The 17912-nt window shown below is 36.5% G+C and overlaps 1 protein-coding gene across 9 annotated transcripts in view; it reads right to left on the bottom strand.

Moving 5' to 3' along the window:
• USH2A (usherin) overlaps positions 1-17912 on the bottom strand; it is a 428153-nt gene that overhangs the window by 283437 nt on the left and 126804 nt on the right. For all 9 annotated transcript variants that reach the window (XM_042789369.1, XM_042789365.1, XM_042789371.1 and 6 more), the window contains one exon: positions 16376-16606. In XM_042789369.1, coding sequence (XP_042645303.1) covers positions 16376-16606 — 231 coding nt within the window. The remainder of the gene's footprint in view (positions 1-16375; positions 16607-17912) is intronic.

The raw sequence follows: 17912 nt of genomic DNA, 5'->3' as shown, positions 1-17912 counted from the left end.
TAGAGGAGCAGATCAAAACAATCACAAATTTCACAGCTTTCAAAAGGCAGTTTAAACCCATATTTACTCAGGCTTTCCAAAGTCATACATTAAAACAAAAGAGAGGGGGGAAAAAAAAAAGGAAAAGAGAAAAACCTGTCCAGAGAAGAGCAAGAGCGTTACAGAAGAGGTAAAAAAGAAGTAGGTACATGAGGAGTGAGGAAAAAGATAAGAACAGGCTGGGTGAGTATGATTATGCTTTAGAAGATACTCAGGTACCACTATGATAAAGGTTCAATTTCAATTACTATTCTCTACCATAATACACTGATATGAATATTGTTTTTTTTTTTTAAAAAATTACACAAAATGCATGTGCAAAAAGTGCACAATGGTTAAAAAAAAGTTTCAGATCAGTTTACACCCCCAAATGGAAGAGCTCTGAATCCACAGTATAAAACAGACTTAAAAAAAAACAACCAATGAACTAAACCTTCCTCCCAAAAATGTCCAATATGGGTGGCAAATTAAAAAAAAAAAAAGTCATGCTTTTCTCACTAAGCAAAATAACCCTAAAAGGACCATCTGCTTGATATTAAAAAAAATAATAAAATCATATTGCAGACCTAAAATTAGTTACAAGTTAACTAACGGTATCTTTTGTATAAAATAATGTTTCCAGTTTCTAATGAAAATTTTGAAGTGGAATTTTATGAATTTTCAAAATTTTTTTACTTTGCTTACAATATCTTAATACAATTCTAAATTCTGCATATTTTAAAACCGAATAACTGTAGTAATATCCAATATAGTTAAGGCCAGCCTAGATAGCAATAGTTGGTGATTACCAGATCAAAGGCCTTACTTAAATCAATAAAGATAGCTCCTGTACATTGATTACCATCCAACACTATAAAAATATAATTGCTTACCTTGAGAGGAGCAGTACAAGTGAAATGAAAAGGTCATAATAGGTCAATAATTATTTAAATTAAACTTACATCTTCCTTCATCCAATGGACCAACTCTAGCACACACCGAAATGGTGGTGATTTACCAGTTTAAAGAGACATATTAACATGTCAGCAAAGGGCTTAACAGTAATTGGGTCAGCAATTTTAAGAAGCCAAGGTTCCAGGTTGTCAGCTTCTCCATTTATGCTCCCAATTAATCTTAAGGTATTATAGATCTTTAGTCAGTAAGCACAGTTCTACTTTCGATCAAATCTCATTTTGTATATATACTGACACAGAGTATAGTTATTTTTTGAGATTTTCCTGCAATAAAGTATAAATTCTCTAGAATGTCTTTAAATTAAAAAAAAAAAAAAATCTTGCAACAATTCACTATCAAGTTCAATGAATCCTCCAGTAATGTAGTATATGACATTTCTGCCACCATATTAAATGGTCCTTTTACCAGAACATTACTTGGCAGGTTTGTGTTTTCATTCTAATAGTTATGCTAACAGTTGCTTTCTGAATTCTCAGTTGCTACACTGCAATGTTATTTAGGGTTACAATTTTGTCCATCTACGTTTGCTTCAGGGTTCATCTATCAAATCCAGTGCATTTCATGTTAAGTATGAACAGACTGAGGAAAAGATAGAGACTCTGGAAAAGATACGTGTAAATCTCATCCTATTCTGAAGAAGTATCTTGAAAAATAATTTGTTTCAGAGGTATTTGTTTTCATAGTTCAAAAAACCAGCATTCTATAGTCCAAAAAAACAAGGAAGGAGATTACACTTCACAAGTCAAAATAACAAACTACATATAGCCAGTATGTAATCAAATAGATGTTATACTTTTTAATTCACCTTTTTAAAAATATACACTTACTGAAGAACACTAGCAAGTAACATGTGAGAAAACATGTCATTCCAAAGTCAAAAGCATTGTGTGCTGTTTCCTGAGGATCCCATCCTATGATAAAGCTTAATATAAACTTTGGAAACTCTGTACATACATAAAATAACTAACAAAGATTTAGTCAAATTAAAATGCTGCAACTTCAACATACTTTTTAAAGCAGTACATTTATTAAACAAATCACTAACACTCAGATCTAGATGGTACCTCCTCCCCAAGGTCTGCAATGGCAGCAGCACATTCATATTTTTCTAAAATATTCTGTCTTAAGTAAAAGAAAATAAAATCTTTTATAACCTTATTTGTTTCATGCCAAATACTTTTTCATTATTACTTTGAAGAATTAATTTAAATCACTCTTATAATCTTAAGTAACAAAAGTTTTAAAGTGTTTTCATTCCTTCTTTCTGTGGTTCAGAGATATTAATTTGTTAGAGTGCGGTTATCCTGAGGTAAAAAAAGATGGAAGTCTAAATATATCAATGCCACGAAATAGCTCTTTGCAGGATGATTAGCTAGAAGATGGTAATGAAATTCTCAAAAACAATTACATTTGCATGGAGACTGCATCTTAGAAATGTAGAGGCTAAGAAGGCTCTTTCATGAAACTGGTCCTGGACACCAAACTCTGATGGTGTGCTAGACACTAGAAAGGAAGGCAAAGAGTCTTTCTCTTGGCCTCTTAATTTTCTACCACTTTGTGCCTGGCAATATGAAGAAAAAGATTACAACACCTTGACAAACACAGAAGGAAGACAATCAAGGACGTTATAATGGTCAAATTAGGAGGGGGAAAAAGGGGTGGTGGAGGTTAAGAAACAAACCATGGATAGTGTCAAAACAGGAAAAGGATGGAAAAGCAAAAGAAACGCGGGAAAAAGGGGGAAATTAAATAGAAAAACATGAGAACCTATAGCCACTAGTAAAAACTCTCTTTACAAAACCAGTTGAAAATATATGTTGCTGGTAAACACGAAATACAGTGGAAAAGCATGCGCTCTATCCTTCACATACAGATGATCACCTGGTCCGGCAGTCAGTGCCTCTAATAGTTCAGATGAAAAAGAGATTTCATGAATATTAAAGATTTTTACCCATTGACATCTGTATTAGTCAGCAATGTTCCACATAATGGATATGTCTGGGATTCTCCTATGACATTGGGATTTTTTTTTTTTTAATCACTATTCAGAATTAATATTTAGACCACATTTGGTCTGCAAAAGCAAACTCCCAAAGTTCTGGAAATGCAAAACCAAAATTGTCTACAAAAAAAATAATGCATGCACAAATAGAGGATGAATAATGATATAGTCTACAATTATACAAACATACATTTCCCATAAGATATCTGCCTCAAGGATTTTATGATGTTCAGCAACTAAAAGAGAATTCATGTAGCAAATAAGGATTTTGTGCACAGAAGCCTGTCTTATTTGATGTACTGCTCTGCGGATGTTTAATGAAAGAGGAAGGGGAGTATGAAAAGCGAACGGACAGTTTCATAGCTACAGCAGTTCAATGTCACTCTGGAGAAATCTGTCCCTACCTCTGCCACAAAGTTCTTATGCAATGTGAGGCAAACCAGTTAAGACAAACTCTCAAGAGTTACTCACTTGTTACGCACTCTTCATTTTCTTGAGTGTTTGTATTTAAACACCGCACAGAGATCTGTGGAAGTGTTAAGTGTTCCTCATTGAATCAGGTAGGTGGAAACTCTAGATGCATGAACTACTCTGAAAACTCAGCTCCTACCTATGTAAAATTTGGCACTCAAATTTAGCGTTCAGTCCTCTTTTCTCTTTGCTCAACTCCCCATTCATAAAACAAAACTAATATTATAAATGTTAGAAAAGTGAATGTCAGTGATTACAAAGTACTCAAATACTTCAGTGAAAATACCACAGGAAAAAATGTTTTTAAATCTGCATTTACTTAAGAGTTAGATGCACACAGTAAGACATACACCAAGCCATATACAGAACAGTAAGGACTTTTAAAAGGTAAGAGCTCATCCATACCATAAACAGAACCTATAAACTACTTTTTAATTATTTGACATGACATCATAACACATAAAAATAACAAGGTTGAATTAAGTTCATGCTGCTTACTTTAACTCCATTTCCTAGGTTCTAGGTGCTTAATTTCGCAATCTTAATTTTTCCCATATGTACTAGTGCAGACAGCCTTTTCTCCTCCAAATTACCACACTCTAATCCTGAATGATAGTTTTGTCATAATGGAATTATTCAGTCTATGATCTGATTGATTTTAGACCTTAAATACTGAATCTTAACACACGTAAATTTTTAATCCTTTAATTTCTCTATTCTGCCACTAATTGATAAGGACAGTCGTACTTAGACAAGGTCTTAATTTAATCACCCTGAAAATCAATTAGAAGGTGAAAAGCTTCCTTATATTATTATTATGAAAATTCTTGATCAAATTCACAATGAAATCATAATCAATGCATGACACTTCACACACTTTTAGTCAATACATAATTCAGCAGTTACATCTTCACCATTTAAAAACAATATGGGAAGGAATTTGTATCTTAAAACCAGGAATAATTTAAAGGCTCAGTATTAGTCAAATTCAATGTCTCGAGTCATCGGACTAAATAAACCTTTATAGAAACAATCTAAATAAAGGCTAAGCATGCACCAGAAAGGTTTTCACTTGAAGTATCTCACCAGCCAATACAATGATAATCCTCTCTTCTGAACCCTGGTTGAAAACTCTCCATAGAATCAGAAGGAAAATATTAGCCCACTGTTAAATAGGGGAGGTGAATTAGTCACCAACAACACTGAAAAAGCAGAGGTTCTCAACACTTTCTTCACCTCTGTCCTTACCAGCACTGTTGGGCCCCAGGCCTTAGAAACAAAAATCCAGGTCAGTGCAAACACAGACCCACCATCAGTGAAGGAAGAGTTAGTATGAGAACTATTACAGGAGCTTGACCCCTACAAAATGATGGCCCCTGACATTATCCACCCACAGGTGTTAAGAAAGCTGGCTGACATCATTGCAAGGCCGCTCTCCATAATCTTTGAGAAGTCATGAAGATTGGGGGACACCCCAGAAGACTGGAAGAAGGCTACTGTCACCCCCATCTACAAGAAGGCCTTAAAGGAGGATTCAGGAAATTATAGGGCCATCAGCCTCACTTCAGTCACTGGGAAAGTTATGGAACAAATCCTCCTGGGGGCTATCACAAGCCAAACGAAGCACATGATTGGGAAAAGCCAGCATGGATTCACCAAGGGCAAATTGTGCTTGACAAATCTGATCGCCTTCTACAAAGTAACCTGCTTGTTTGGTGTGGGGTGAGCGGTGGACATTGTCTACCTGGATTTCTCCAAGGCTTTTGATATTGTTTCCCACTGCCTTCTCCTACAGAAACTGGTGCATTATGGCCTAGACAAATGGTCTGTGTGGTGGAAGGGGAACGGGCTGACAGGCCACACCCAGAGGGTGGTGGGAAATAGCTTCTTTTCAAATTGGCAACCGGTCACAAGCGGGGTCCCCCATGGATCGATATTGGGCCCAACACCGTTTAATACCTTCACAAGTGATCTGAATTATGGGATCAAGTGTACTCTAATGATTGCCAATGATATCAAACTGAGTGGGGAAGTGGACACTTCAGAAGGGAGAGCCACCCCGCAGGAAGACCTGGATAGGCTGGAAGAGGGGGCTAACAAGAACTTAATGAAGCTCAACAAAGAAAAATGTAAGGCCTTGCACCTGCAAGCACAGGCTGGGATCTATCCAGCTGGGGAGCAGCTCCATGGAAAGGGACCTAGGGGTCTTGGTGGACACCCAGCTCAATGTGAGTGAACAGTGGGCTGCTGTGGTAAAGAAAACCAACAGGATGCTGGGTTCCATCAAGGACATCACCAGCAGATAAAGAAGTCATTATCCCACTCTACTCAGCGCTTGTCAGGCCACACCTGGAATACTAGGTTCAGTTTTGGTTCCCGCTATACAAAAAAAAAGATGTGGTCAGGCTGGAGAGAGTCCAGAAAAGGGTCACAAAGATGATCAAAGTAGTCAGAAGCCTGCCATGTGAGGAAAGGCTGATAGAGCTGGGTGTGTTCAGCCTCGAGAAGAGAAGGCTGAGGGGAGACCTTATCACCATGTTCCAGTATTGAAAGGGTGGCTACAAAGAAAATGGAGGCTCCCTTTTTATAAGGAGTCACACGGAAAAGACGAGTGGTAACGAGTATGAGTTACTCCTGGGGAGATTCCCATTGGAGATAAGGAAAATTTTTCATGATAACAATCAGCCACTGTAATAATCTCCCCAGGGAAGTGGTGGATTCTAGACAAGTGATGGCTGGGCCATCTTGTCTAGACTGTGATTTTGCAAAGAAAGTTTGGACCAGATGACCCTTGAGGTCCCTTCTAACCTGGTATTCAATGATTCTACAAATCCAATAGGAGCGACAAATAAGATTCTTCCTGTGCCTGTCCACAAACAGCTCCTCTACATAAATAAATAAATAAATAAATACATATGATAGCTTGTCATGCTACAACTATTCATGTCACTCTAAGTATCCTCCCGTAAATTAAGGTCCTTTTGTCCATATTCACGAGCCTTTCTTAAGAGGGTTAAGAAGCAGTTTTTTCTTCAATGTAATGGCACTTTAAAGGGTGATGAAAAAATTGGACAGCATTTATGTATCATTTGGAATTAAGGAAGAACTTTGAAGAAAGAGGAAGCATCAAAAATAATAAAATTCCTGCCATCCTTCCTTGGACTGGCCAATATTTTCCAGGTAGATGTAGTCTAACTGCACCACACACAAAAAGAGGATTTAGCATTAGTCTAGATGAAAATTTTGACCAAGTGTCATTGCTACTGCCTTCTGAACCTAGCACAAACTAAGCCCATAAGATTTTACAAATAAAAGGCATCAGAAATTTGACATTTATTAAAGTCAATGCTACAGGGATATTCCTTTTTGGCTATTACTTCTCACTGAATCCCTCTCTTTAAAGTTACTTTGGGCTACAAGTTCAACTATACCAGCATGTAAGAACGCTACAAAAATCTTATAAAGTACTGAAGACCCACAATTCCACTAGCAAGTGAAAAACACTGGAATAGTCAGGTTTTTTTCACCTATCTCTGCACTATCAGGTATTTGAGTCTGAGCATTTCCAGAAGCATTCACACACACGTTCTAAAAGGTGAATATCTATTGAACTACTGTTTTTCTATGCTCAAACCTCCTTCAAGTTATTTCTTTGATCTGTATCATTCCAGCCCTTGCTTTAACTAATATGAAATGAGCCTCCATTTAGCACACAGTACATGGATCTCTCGTATGCAAAACTTTCAAGAGATGCTTGGCACCTTCCCCCACCTCTGTTTACTATTTTTTAATTAAACGTCATGCATTTGCATAGTTTCTACCTTCCAGCTTTTTTTTCATGTTTGTTATTTTCAGCAACTTTTGTTTCCCTGAATCTCTGTCCCAGCAAGTCCCTCCATCTTGCACCATTTCTTAGCACCGCACAAGCACAAAAGGAATCCCAGAAGATTTCATGCCTGAAGCAAACCACAGCGCTTCCATAACTGTTTATTTTCAGAGACATATATGAGGGCACTCACTATCCTTGCTGCACATCGAAGAGGCAGAGAGTACAAAAAGTCTCCTTGAACTCTCTCCTTCCCTTCTTTGCTCTTGTAAACACAGACTATAATCCCACCTTTGGCTTCTTCAGTGAGCTGAACAAATACATGAGAACTCCATTCTTACTGAGCAAAGGCCAGACTAGATATTAAAACAAAAAAAAAATTTTTTTCCACAGTCATTCTCATTAAATTCAATTAGTATTCTTTGTGCAGACTTCTATACAAGGTTCCTATATCAAATCCTATCAGCATTTTGTTTGGAGACGAGCAAGAAAAAGAAATACCAAATATGTAAGTATGCTTTATTGGTGGAAATTAATCTTATATAAAAATAGCTTGATACCCAAGTGGTTACACTCTCAGATTAGTTTATAAAAAATACAAACTTGGTAGAGAGTAACTACTTTTATTACCTTTGACAAAACAGTAACTGATAAAACCTTTTCTTCTGCTAATTCTTAGGTCACCTACAGAGAGAATGCCCACTACATTTCAAAATACTGAATCATATTTGCACAAAATTAACAAAAGCGCAACTGGAGTTGTGATAAAAGGGGAAGAACTGCTGTTTTATGGAGTACAAGTCATGTGGTATAATTGTGATAATCAAAAGACCTAATTCTGTTACTGGTTTCACACAAGCAGACAGCTGAAACTATGATCTAGTCTGGGAAAGGGCTTTTCCACTGGCAGCTTGATATAACAATAGGAAAACTACTGGTTTTACAACTTCCACAGCGGAGACTGCTACATGCTCTGAAAGATTCCACGCAGAAGCAGAAAAAATTGTTTTAATCATGCAGCCCAGAATGTCACACAACGCTGGCAAAAATGTACTTTGACACTAAAGCCAAGATGGAAAAAAAAAAAAAAAAAAGCATGTCAAAGCTTGTGCTGTATAGTTGATCTGTTAAAGTGCAAGAGGTAAATATAAGAAATAACACAGAATGGAAGAATCTTTTTTTTTTTTTTTTCTCTCTCTCCTGTAGAGGCTGCAATAAACCTCTTCTATAATTAAAAAAATGGAAAAAGCAGATATTTGTTACTGATAGAAAGTATGCTTGTGCTTAACAAAACCAGCTCATCTTAGTGAAAATATTACCCCTGTAACACTGGCAAGGTCAGCATCAGCTTAGCTTATTTTCTGCCTAAGTCCCTGTTGTGCATGTTCGAAAATGTTTTGTTTTGTTCTTAAAGCAGCACAGTTCACTTTGTTGTGCTGGATCACTTCTTTTTCTCTATACACAGCTCCTCTCTCACTCCCTATCTTTAGGCTTCTTGGGATTCATAAGGAAGGAAAAAAGGAATGTGTTTTTAAAATGAATTCACAGTTTCATCTTGAAGTACTAGGACAAAATTTTACCTAAAATGTCTGTGCAAACAGTTCTCAGGCAGAAGAAAAGGATTGCTCTGCTTCTTACTGAAGCCAGCCACTTGACAGTGATATATAAGATCTTCATCTTTCTTTCACAGATGATGGAGATTTGATTCAAATCATTCTTTTGTAAAGACAAGAGGAGAAAATGTAAGAAACTGGCAAAAAAAGTAAAAGAATTTTTAAGAAGTCCTGTGACAAAAACCTGGACAGAAAGGACACAATAAAATAAGAGCTCTCCAAGAGCTCTTTAATCTATGATTTAATATAAAATTCTGAAAAATGAGTGGCACTATCAAAAGCTCCCTGACATATAATCTGTGTTCTTCAAGTCAGTTAAATGCATGCGTGTTCTTCCTTTCTCTCTCAGTATTAGAAAGCTTGGTGTAAGAATTTATTTTGTAATAATTTTTTCCTCAGAAAACCTAGTTTACCTTCTTCAGTTCAATGTAATGAAATTAAAAAAGATGATTCTTAAAAAACTATGTAAGGAAAAATTGCCAGGAGAGACAGAATACATAGAGCCAAACTAAGCAAAAGGTCAGATTTCTCTCCTTCTGTTCTAGTTCTCTTCATTTCTTTAGGGTAAGGCTGAAGCAAACAAATTTAATAGCATTTGCTGTAAAGTTGTGTCTATAGATTAGGGAAACTTCAGACTGGTCAGTCTAACCTTCGTCCCCAGGGACACTATGCAGGAGGCTATATTCGGAGAAATGGACTAACAGAAACACCTTGTGAAATTTAACAAAAGCAAATTCAAGTCCTGCAATGCGGTTTTGGGTACTCTGGCTTGAAAAAAGATACTGGCACACTGGAACAAATCCAGTGGAGGGGCACCACAATAGTCCGAGGGCCAGACTACATGACATATGAGAAGAGGCTGAGAGAACAGGGTTTGTTCAATCTTGAGCATGGAAGGCTGGAGTAGATGATCTTGCCTTCTCCAATTACCTCACAGAAGGATCTAAAGAAGATGGAGCCACACTTTTTTGAAGCTATATGGTGACAGAACAGAAGGCAATGGACACAAGTTCAAATACAGAAAATTCTGTGTAGACATAAGGAGGAAGATATTACCAAAAGGCTGGTCAGACTGGAAACTGGAACAGTATTTGGAAATATACTTGACTACATATGGACATAAAACTCAACTAGACAAAGACTTAAACAGGTCTAGCTGGACTCACTGTGAGCTGGAGATTGGACTAGATGACTTCTCTACCAACTGAAAGTATTTTATTATTCTGATTTAGTGATTAAAACTCACTTCTAGCCATCTCAAACCTTATCAGTAGCCATGAAAATAAATGCTAGAAAATATCTAGAGGGGAAAAAATAAAATAGAAACAAAACTTGCCCACTTCATGCAACCTTCCATATTTATAGAAAATTGTCAAATCAGAACTCTGTGCAAAGTTCCAAACAGAAAAAAGGCAGCAGCTCTTTCCTTCTAAAAGTTATTTGGTGAAACTAACATCTTTCTTCCTAGTTTCATTGGGTTAATCTGAGCTTAATAGGATATATGTTTGGAAAACATTCCTAGAGGTCACAGAATCAATTCACTTACTCCAAAGCAGAATCAATTTTACCTAGGTTATTCCTGAAAAATGCTCGTCCAACTATTCTTTAAAGTCTGAAGTGTCAGAGCTTTCATTTTTTTCCTCACAACACTGTATTCCTTTGGTCAACTAGCATGAATCTCTTAGAAAAAAATTCTTGTGAGAAGACAATCTACCTTGCTATCTTTTAAGCTTGGGTGCATTGCTGCTTTACTCACAGTAGACATGGAGAAAAGTTCATTCTCTTCGTTTAAACTATATATTTTTATATACTTTAACACCATTATCATGTCTCCTTTTAGTCTTTGTTTTTCTAAACTACACCATTTTTTTCAGCCTTTCCTCTTACACTGTTTTTAGACACATTAGAAAATGTGTTCATTTTCTTGGTATTCAGTCGTAATGCATTCCATAAATTTCTGTTAGGATGCTGGAAGAGGCCTGTTTATTTGATTCCATATACTAATGAAAATATTTGCTCTTTCTACTAACTATGAAATGTTTGCTCAAGACTATACAGAGTGGAATTTATTTCACATTGCTGCAAAGAAATTTCACTGTGATAAAGAGCTATGGGGAGATCCAACGCTGAATGACCACAGCCGTTCTCAGTGCTTCTGCTCAGAACAAACGTAAACGATGCTTGTGCAGTGTTCCATGACAAACTCGTTAAGAAACATGGTTATTGGAAAGATTCTCCATTCTGAAAAATGAGTGTGTATCTGAGTCAGAATTTGGCAGTAAAAACACTAGCACAGAGAATTTTTTTTTAAATACACGTTTTTAAGACCACTTCATGACACTAAAGATGTCATTGTAACAAAGCTCTATTTGTAATGCTGAATATATGAACATCTTACCTCATACAGTTATTTCCTAATTATTACAGAACTGAATTTGCATCATGTGGAAATTAGCAAAGAGTATATATTCCAGGCAAGACCCAATTCTTTTTAAGTGTAATATCATATTTCAGAAAACTTGGATTCAAAGCAAGGCCAAACACAAAAGTTTCTTCAGAGTGGACTGCATTTTGATCAATATTACACAAATAATTTCCTTTTTAAACAAGTACCATCCAAGAGGAATCATATTAAAAGAGTAATATCTAATTCAGCTGTTTTTAAAATATCACAAAGAATCTTTCTTCACCTGAAAAAATGAAGTATTTTATAACTAAATAAGTAAAGGCCTCCCTTTTCACATGGATGTGTAATTATAACTCCTGACATCAAGCTCAAATTGTATTTTAAGCAATGCATAAAGCACGTTTGGAGGATTTGTTTTGCTCCATTTCATAGAAATATGCATATTATTTACAGATCCCACTACAACACCACAGAATTGTCAATTTATGGTCAATGTTATATTTGAAAAGTAGTCTTATTTTGAAAGGTCAGGAGGAACATAACCTTCCACACAACCATCTTGCTACTCTGTGATTTCTTTCCATTCGTAGCAATTGACTCACTCTTTACACAGTGAGCAGTTCTTACATACCCCTACAATGAGTTTCTCTTCGAGGAGCTCAACTGTATCTTCATAGCATGGAGTCAGGGAGCTTTCCTGTTCATTCACGTGTGCAACTTCTATCCTTTCTAAACTATAATAGGCCCTATCCAATTCCACAGTTCTTCCACAGACCTTCTGTCTGGCAATGGAGCAGAGGAAAGATTCAACAAGTGATTTATGTAATCCATGACTGTACTTTAGACAACTAAATTGCAGTCCTGAAACTCCTAGATCAGATGCCATTGTATCTCAGAAACATTCAAGGTTCAATTTTCAACCTGCTGCTTTTTGAGCCCAGAAGTTCCTTTTTGAAATAACTCAGTAGTTTGGAGTCTATTTACCCAATAAAACCTGAAAACTAAACTTCAGTTTATCTGCCCTTAGGAGTTTAATCCAGTATACTTGCTCTAGAAAAAACTACTGCACAGCTTTTTGACAGGATTTTCTACAAAGTTTAAACAGTGGCACTGTTTCTATCTGAAGGCATAATATCCACCAACACAGCCAATAGGGTGCACAAGTGCTTTTTCATGAAGTCATGCTTTCAAAGAAAAATGTGATCCCCTACTCTCTGTACAAACACAAGTTGAAGCTGCCTAACCCTCAGGAGATATTTATAAGTTATGAACCCTGAACAAAGTTAGTGCCTCAAATTAGAACCAAACTTGACCTTCAGCAGGGCTTGTTTACACAGGTCAAAATTCATGCATCAGTTTTTATTTCATCCATTCAGTCACCTCAAGTCCTAACCCTCAACCAAGGAGCAAAAACGAATGGAGGAAAAACTCTTTTCATAAATATATCTGCTGGCTTGTTGTTGATAGTCACACAAACACACTCTTCAGCAGTTCAGCATGTTATTTTCCGTGGATTTTATTCAATGATCTTGAAGGACCTTGTAAGCCTTGGTACGCCTCTGATAGAAAGTATATGAAGATGTTAACTTCCCTGCAGAGCAAACTATTCTCACCTATTTGTTAGCGATGAAAGCCAGGTTAACATGACACCACGCGCATTGCCTTCATCCTTAGGCTTTTTTTGGACCTAGCCATTAGGCTCAGTCATTGAAGAGATAATATAAGTATAATTTGAATTTAAAATATATACAAACACTCAGCTATTTACAGTTCTTTGAGCACACCGGCCTACACCCTGTATAAAATAGACAGTACCTCTCTTGACTTTTAGACAACCAGAAAGACAAACACAACAGTGTTACTGCAGCATTCTGATTCCAGACCAACAGCTGCAATCACACAAGCTGTACTGATAAAGCAAACCACATGAAATAACTAATTTGTAAAAACTTCTAGCCATTTCTAGAGGGCCTTTTAAGCATAAACTCCTGCATTAAATAGAATCTGAACTTCAGCTCCCCATCTATTAAATCAGAATGATATCACTTTGCTGTCTCATGGGAAAGATATGAAGATAAACACCTGAATACCCCAATCTTCAGAGTGATGGGAAATGGATTAGTTCCTTAGCTAAAATAAGAACACTAACAATTCTTTTTCCTGGTGGTATTTTGATAGATATAATGAATGTTGTTGCATCTATGAACATCAAGTGATACGAATAAGTATTAAAAATCAAGTCTGCATCTTCGGGGAAATTATATTACAGATGCCTAAAACACTTCTTCACAGTTTGAAGAGCTGAGAAGTTGCATGTGGACAGTTCTGGCAGAAACAATCCTTTTCTTTACCTGATGACTTCTCATTTAATGTGTACTCAGAGCACATCTTCCCGTGCAGCTGGAGGCTTTGTTACAGACAGAAGGGCACTGCTTAGTGTAGCCAGTGTTTATCGCATAACTTTCTTTTTTTTTTTAAGATTAATTTGGAAAATTTCCCAGATAATACATCTGCCCCTATTACTTGCACCTCAGAATGTAAGACCAGCCAGGGAAGTAGTGAGGACAACTGCATTTATTAGCAACGAATAAACTGATCTGTGTTTTTCTGGACTAGCAGTGGGAGATCCCAGACACACTAAGAAGTATCTGTCTGCTGACTGACATATACAAGCTGGCACACTTTCGTGTCAAAAATGTACACAGCTGCACGCACACTAAAGCCATTCCATCTATAAAACACAACTGCCAACTGCTTGTCTTCAGAGATAGGTAATAAGAGAGGGTCTGAACAACAAAACAAGTGCAGAGTACAATTACAGAATTTTTTTAATTCCCTGTCTCTTTCTAAACTCTCCTGGATTTGCTATCATTTTTCTTCCATCGTGTTTTGGAAGAAGGACTGATGACCTACTTAGAAAAACACAGATTTATTTTTATAAAAAACTTTATTCAGTTGCCAAGTACCAGAATTACACATTTTTAGGTACCAAAACAGGCTGATTTAACCTGATTGTCAGTCATTGCCAGCAGATGCTTGTACAAATTGCCCAGCATGTTTTGGTTCTAGATCATCTCCAGATACTCAGTCTAATAAATATCTGGTCAAAAAGGAAGAACGCAATCCAAAGTAAAAAAATAAATTATATTTATCCATACAGCATTATCAGCTATCAGGTTCCAGTATGAAGGAAGCTTTATTTTAACATGTTCTCCCAACCAGTCTGTCCAAATTCTCTCAAATCACCTCAGTCATCTCAATAAACCTTATTTAAGACTTCATCTTATGGAGCATAACCAAACCCCAGACTGAATTGGCACTTGTGTAGATCAGCATTGGGCTTGCTTGCTTACAAATAGACAGGTATGTTAACAATCCCAGTAGTGCAACACCCGCTTCCACAACGGTCTCAGAGAATTCTGATGAGAAGTAGGAAATTCAGTGGTACTCATAATTCTTTACCTGCCTGATTAAACTATTTAACTATACAGCAGTGAGGGGGCTGACTGGAGCTCCAGTGAGAAAAACTGCAGCTGACAGTTCTCCTTTGGTGTTTAGATCATCACAACTGACAACAGAAGAAAAACATCAAAGATTTTTTACTAAATATATGGTAAAGGGTGCAAACTCTGATGCCAGGAAAACCATCAAGCAATTTGGATGAGGAAAGGCGCCCAACAGCTGTTCGTACAGATTCCTGCATAGAGACAGGTTTTGCAAGTCAACACGGTGTCAATATTTAACTAACACATTATCACTTGTTATTATTTGACTATCAGTCAAGTAAGCACCTAGCAAGAAAAATAATGGAAGTGATCTTCAACATTTTTTTTTTTAATTAGATTCACTGACTGATCATAGAGAGGCAAGAAGGTGATTTTTGTTTTAAACAAAAACTGAATTTGCACACACATACTTGCAAGTACCAAGATATCTGTGCTTACATATTCTTGCCAGAATTACCTGTGGTGACTCTGAAGACAAAGGATGTCAGTTGGGTGCTCTTCAAATCTTTGGCATTCTTTTGCGCGTCAAGAACACTGCATGGTTTTTGCAGCCCTTATGTGTCTTAACAAACAAGGCTTAGAACCAGGTTAAGTTGTATCACACTGTGGTGTAGCCTTTGCACCATCAACATGTCATCTAATGCTTGCACTCTGTTGCCTAGATTCCTTTTGGATTTGCCCCTGCTGCTGTCACTCTCATGATTTAAGATATATACGCACACTCCTTTCATACACCTTTTTTTAAAAAAAAAAAAAAAAAAAAAACCAAAACCGACAAAACCTTCAGCACTGCCATCCCTTCTTTTAAATACTCGTACTTCATGCACACCAATGCAGTATTTCACTAACAGACATCTACAACATCTCAAACATGCAACCAGATTCATTCTCCCAAACCCCATATTGTCTATATCTTTGCTTTATCCCAGAAGTGGAGACATCATCAAATGTGAGAATCACAGAACCTAAGATAATTGGTCTGCTTTAATCTGAAAAACTCGCGGTTCCAAAATAAATAAATAATCAAAAAACAGATTAGATAATCCCCACAGGCCTAGAAAGAACAGACTTCTATCAGATTGGCAAGCTTTTTTCTGTCCTTGACAAAATAAACAGGACTAAGACACAAATGTTATAAACATGGAAGGGAGTGCTTTTCAAGTACTTATGCAATTACAGGAATCCTCAAAAAGATACCAAAGAAAGCATGCCTCAGTATTCACAGCAAATTAATCAAAGAGGTTTTTTCCCAGAAGAATAAATAAAATCCATCTTATATTTACCACTAAGAAATCAGTCAAATATGGAGCAACATTCACCATGATGTACATCTCTATGTCCAAAGGCAAGGGAATACATATCCCACATGTCCAATAACATTTTCCACAGCTTTTTATGTGAGAATCGAAATAGCTCATATATCACTAACAACAAGGCTATGCTCATAAATTAAAAACTACAGATTTTACCATGAAAATTATATAAAGATGATAATAAATGGTAAAACAAACATAGAGTACGATTGGTACGTTTTGTAAGTCATTTAAACTCATTTACCTGTAAAGTAAGTACTGGTGGGGAGAGTGGAACTAGCGAATCTGTAATATCCATTTCCCGGGAAACGGATCCCTTTCATTAGTTCTGTATTCAGTGTAGCTAAAGATGAATCCATCCTTTCCACTTGGTAGATGGGAGAAGGCCCATTAAGTTCTTCAGGTCCATTCCAATTTATCTTTACCGTTGTGCTGTTTATTCCTTCAACATGAGGGGCACTAAGTTTTCTTGGAGCTGTGCATAAAAAAAATTATCTAGGTATCATTGTCCATAATACTTCGGAAATTATTTATTACACACAATTTTTTGTAAAACATCCTGCTTCAGTTTCTGATCATCTTAAGAATAAACACAGATACCCATAGAAGCTTAATTAGAAGAAAAAACAAAACAAACAAACAAACATTCCTGATCTTTATAAGAACTTACTTCAATTCCACAAGAAATACCTTATGTGTTTATTCAGGCTTTGGATAAATGTCTCCATTATTATATCCAAAATATTGGGTTTTTCCTAATCTTTAAGAATCTGAATCACTGTCTTCATAAAAAGTATATGTGTATTCCTTCCTTGATTAGCTTCTCATGCCATACTCACTGTAAGCATGTATTTGTATGACTTTCAGCATTAGATTTGGGTGAAAGATCGAAGGAAAATTTGAACAGTTAATTAACTCTTGTTTCATCTCAGCAGTATGGTACATGACGACATGAATCTTTCATCACTGAACTCATCCTTGTCAACAGGATCGGAACAGCTATCTGTCCTCAATACTGAAGGCCCATCAGGTTGCTTTCCTCATGGTGTGCACATAAGACATTAGCATATGTTCAGATAATTATTCATTTCAAGACAATGGTCCTCTGCAACTTTTCTCCACCAACACTGCTGGCACAGTAAGACTCCATACAAGACTGTTCCCACAAAGGTATCAGTATAAGATTATTATAAGATAAGTTATTACAATGATCCTCCTACCATTAAAACCAATACTCTGATATTCTTTTAAACATTCTGATAGCGTTAGTCACTCTTACAGCTGAGTTATGAACAAAAAAAATCTATTTTTTTTTTTTTAAACTACTGTACAGTAAGCCACTGGAGGGCAGCATGACCTGTTTGGATAATGGCGCGATGGTCATACAGGTGGGAAAGAAGTGGACCATCACTGAAACAACAAAAGACATCATCTGAAGAACTATGAGAACACTACTACCTATAGAAACTAAATCCATCTTATCTTGCATTTTTTCCTTCCCCTTCTTTCCCTGATAAAGAAAAGAATTTAACAGAAACTTAATTTGTACCCAGGAAGTGAAATACAGTGACAACTTGTAAAAACTACTTGTTCCCATAATGACATAGTAAAGAGCAATAAACGCCTTTCAAGAACAATAAAACCTGAATTAAAATACGGGCCTTCAAAATCTGACATATTACTTCACAGCACAGCATTGTACATAGTGTGAGTTCTTCAAAGAAGGAGAGATTGCTTCATTTAGAATGAATTAATAGCATCTTTTTAAACATTTGCGCATT

The sequence above is a fragment of the Tyto alba genome, unplaced genomic scaffold, assembly GCF_018691265.1.
Source record: "Tyto alba isolate M040663 unplaced genomic scaffold, T.alba_DEE_v4.0 Super-Scaffold_16, whole genome shotgun sequence".
NCBI lineage: Eukaryota > Metazoa > Chordata > Aves > Strigiformes > Tytonidae > Tyto > Tyto alba.
This window is presented reverse-complemented; position numbering and strand designations above follow the sequence as displayed.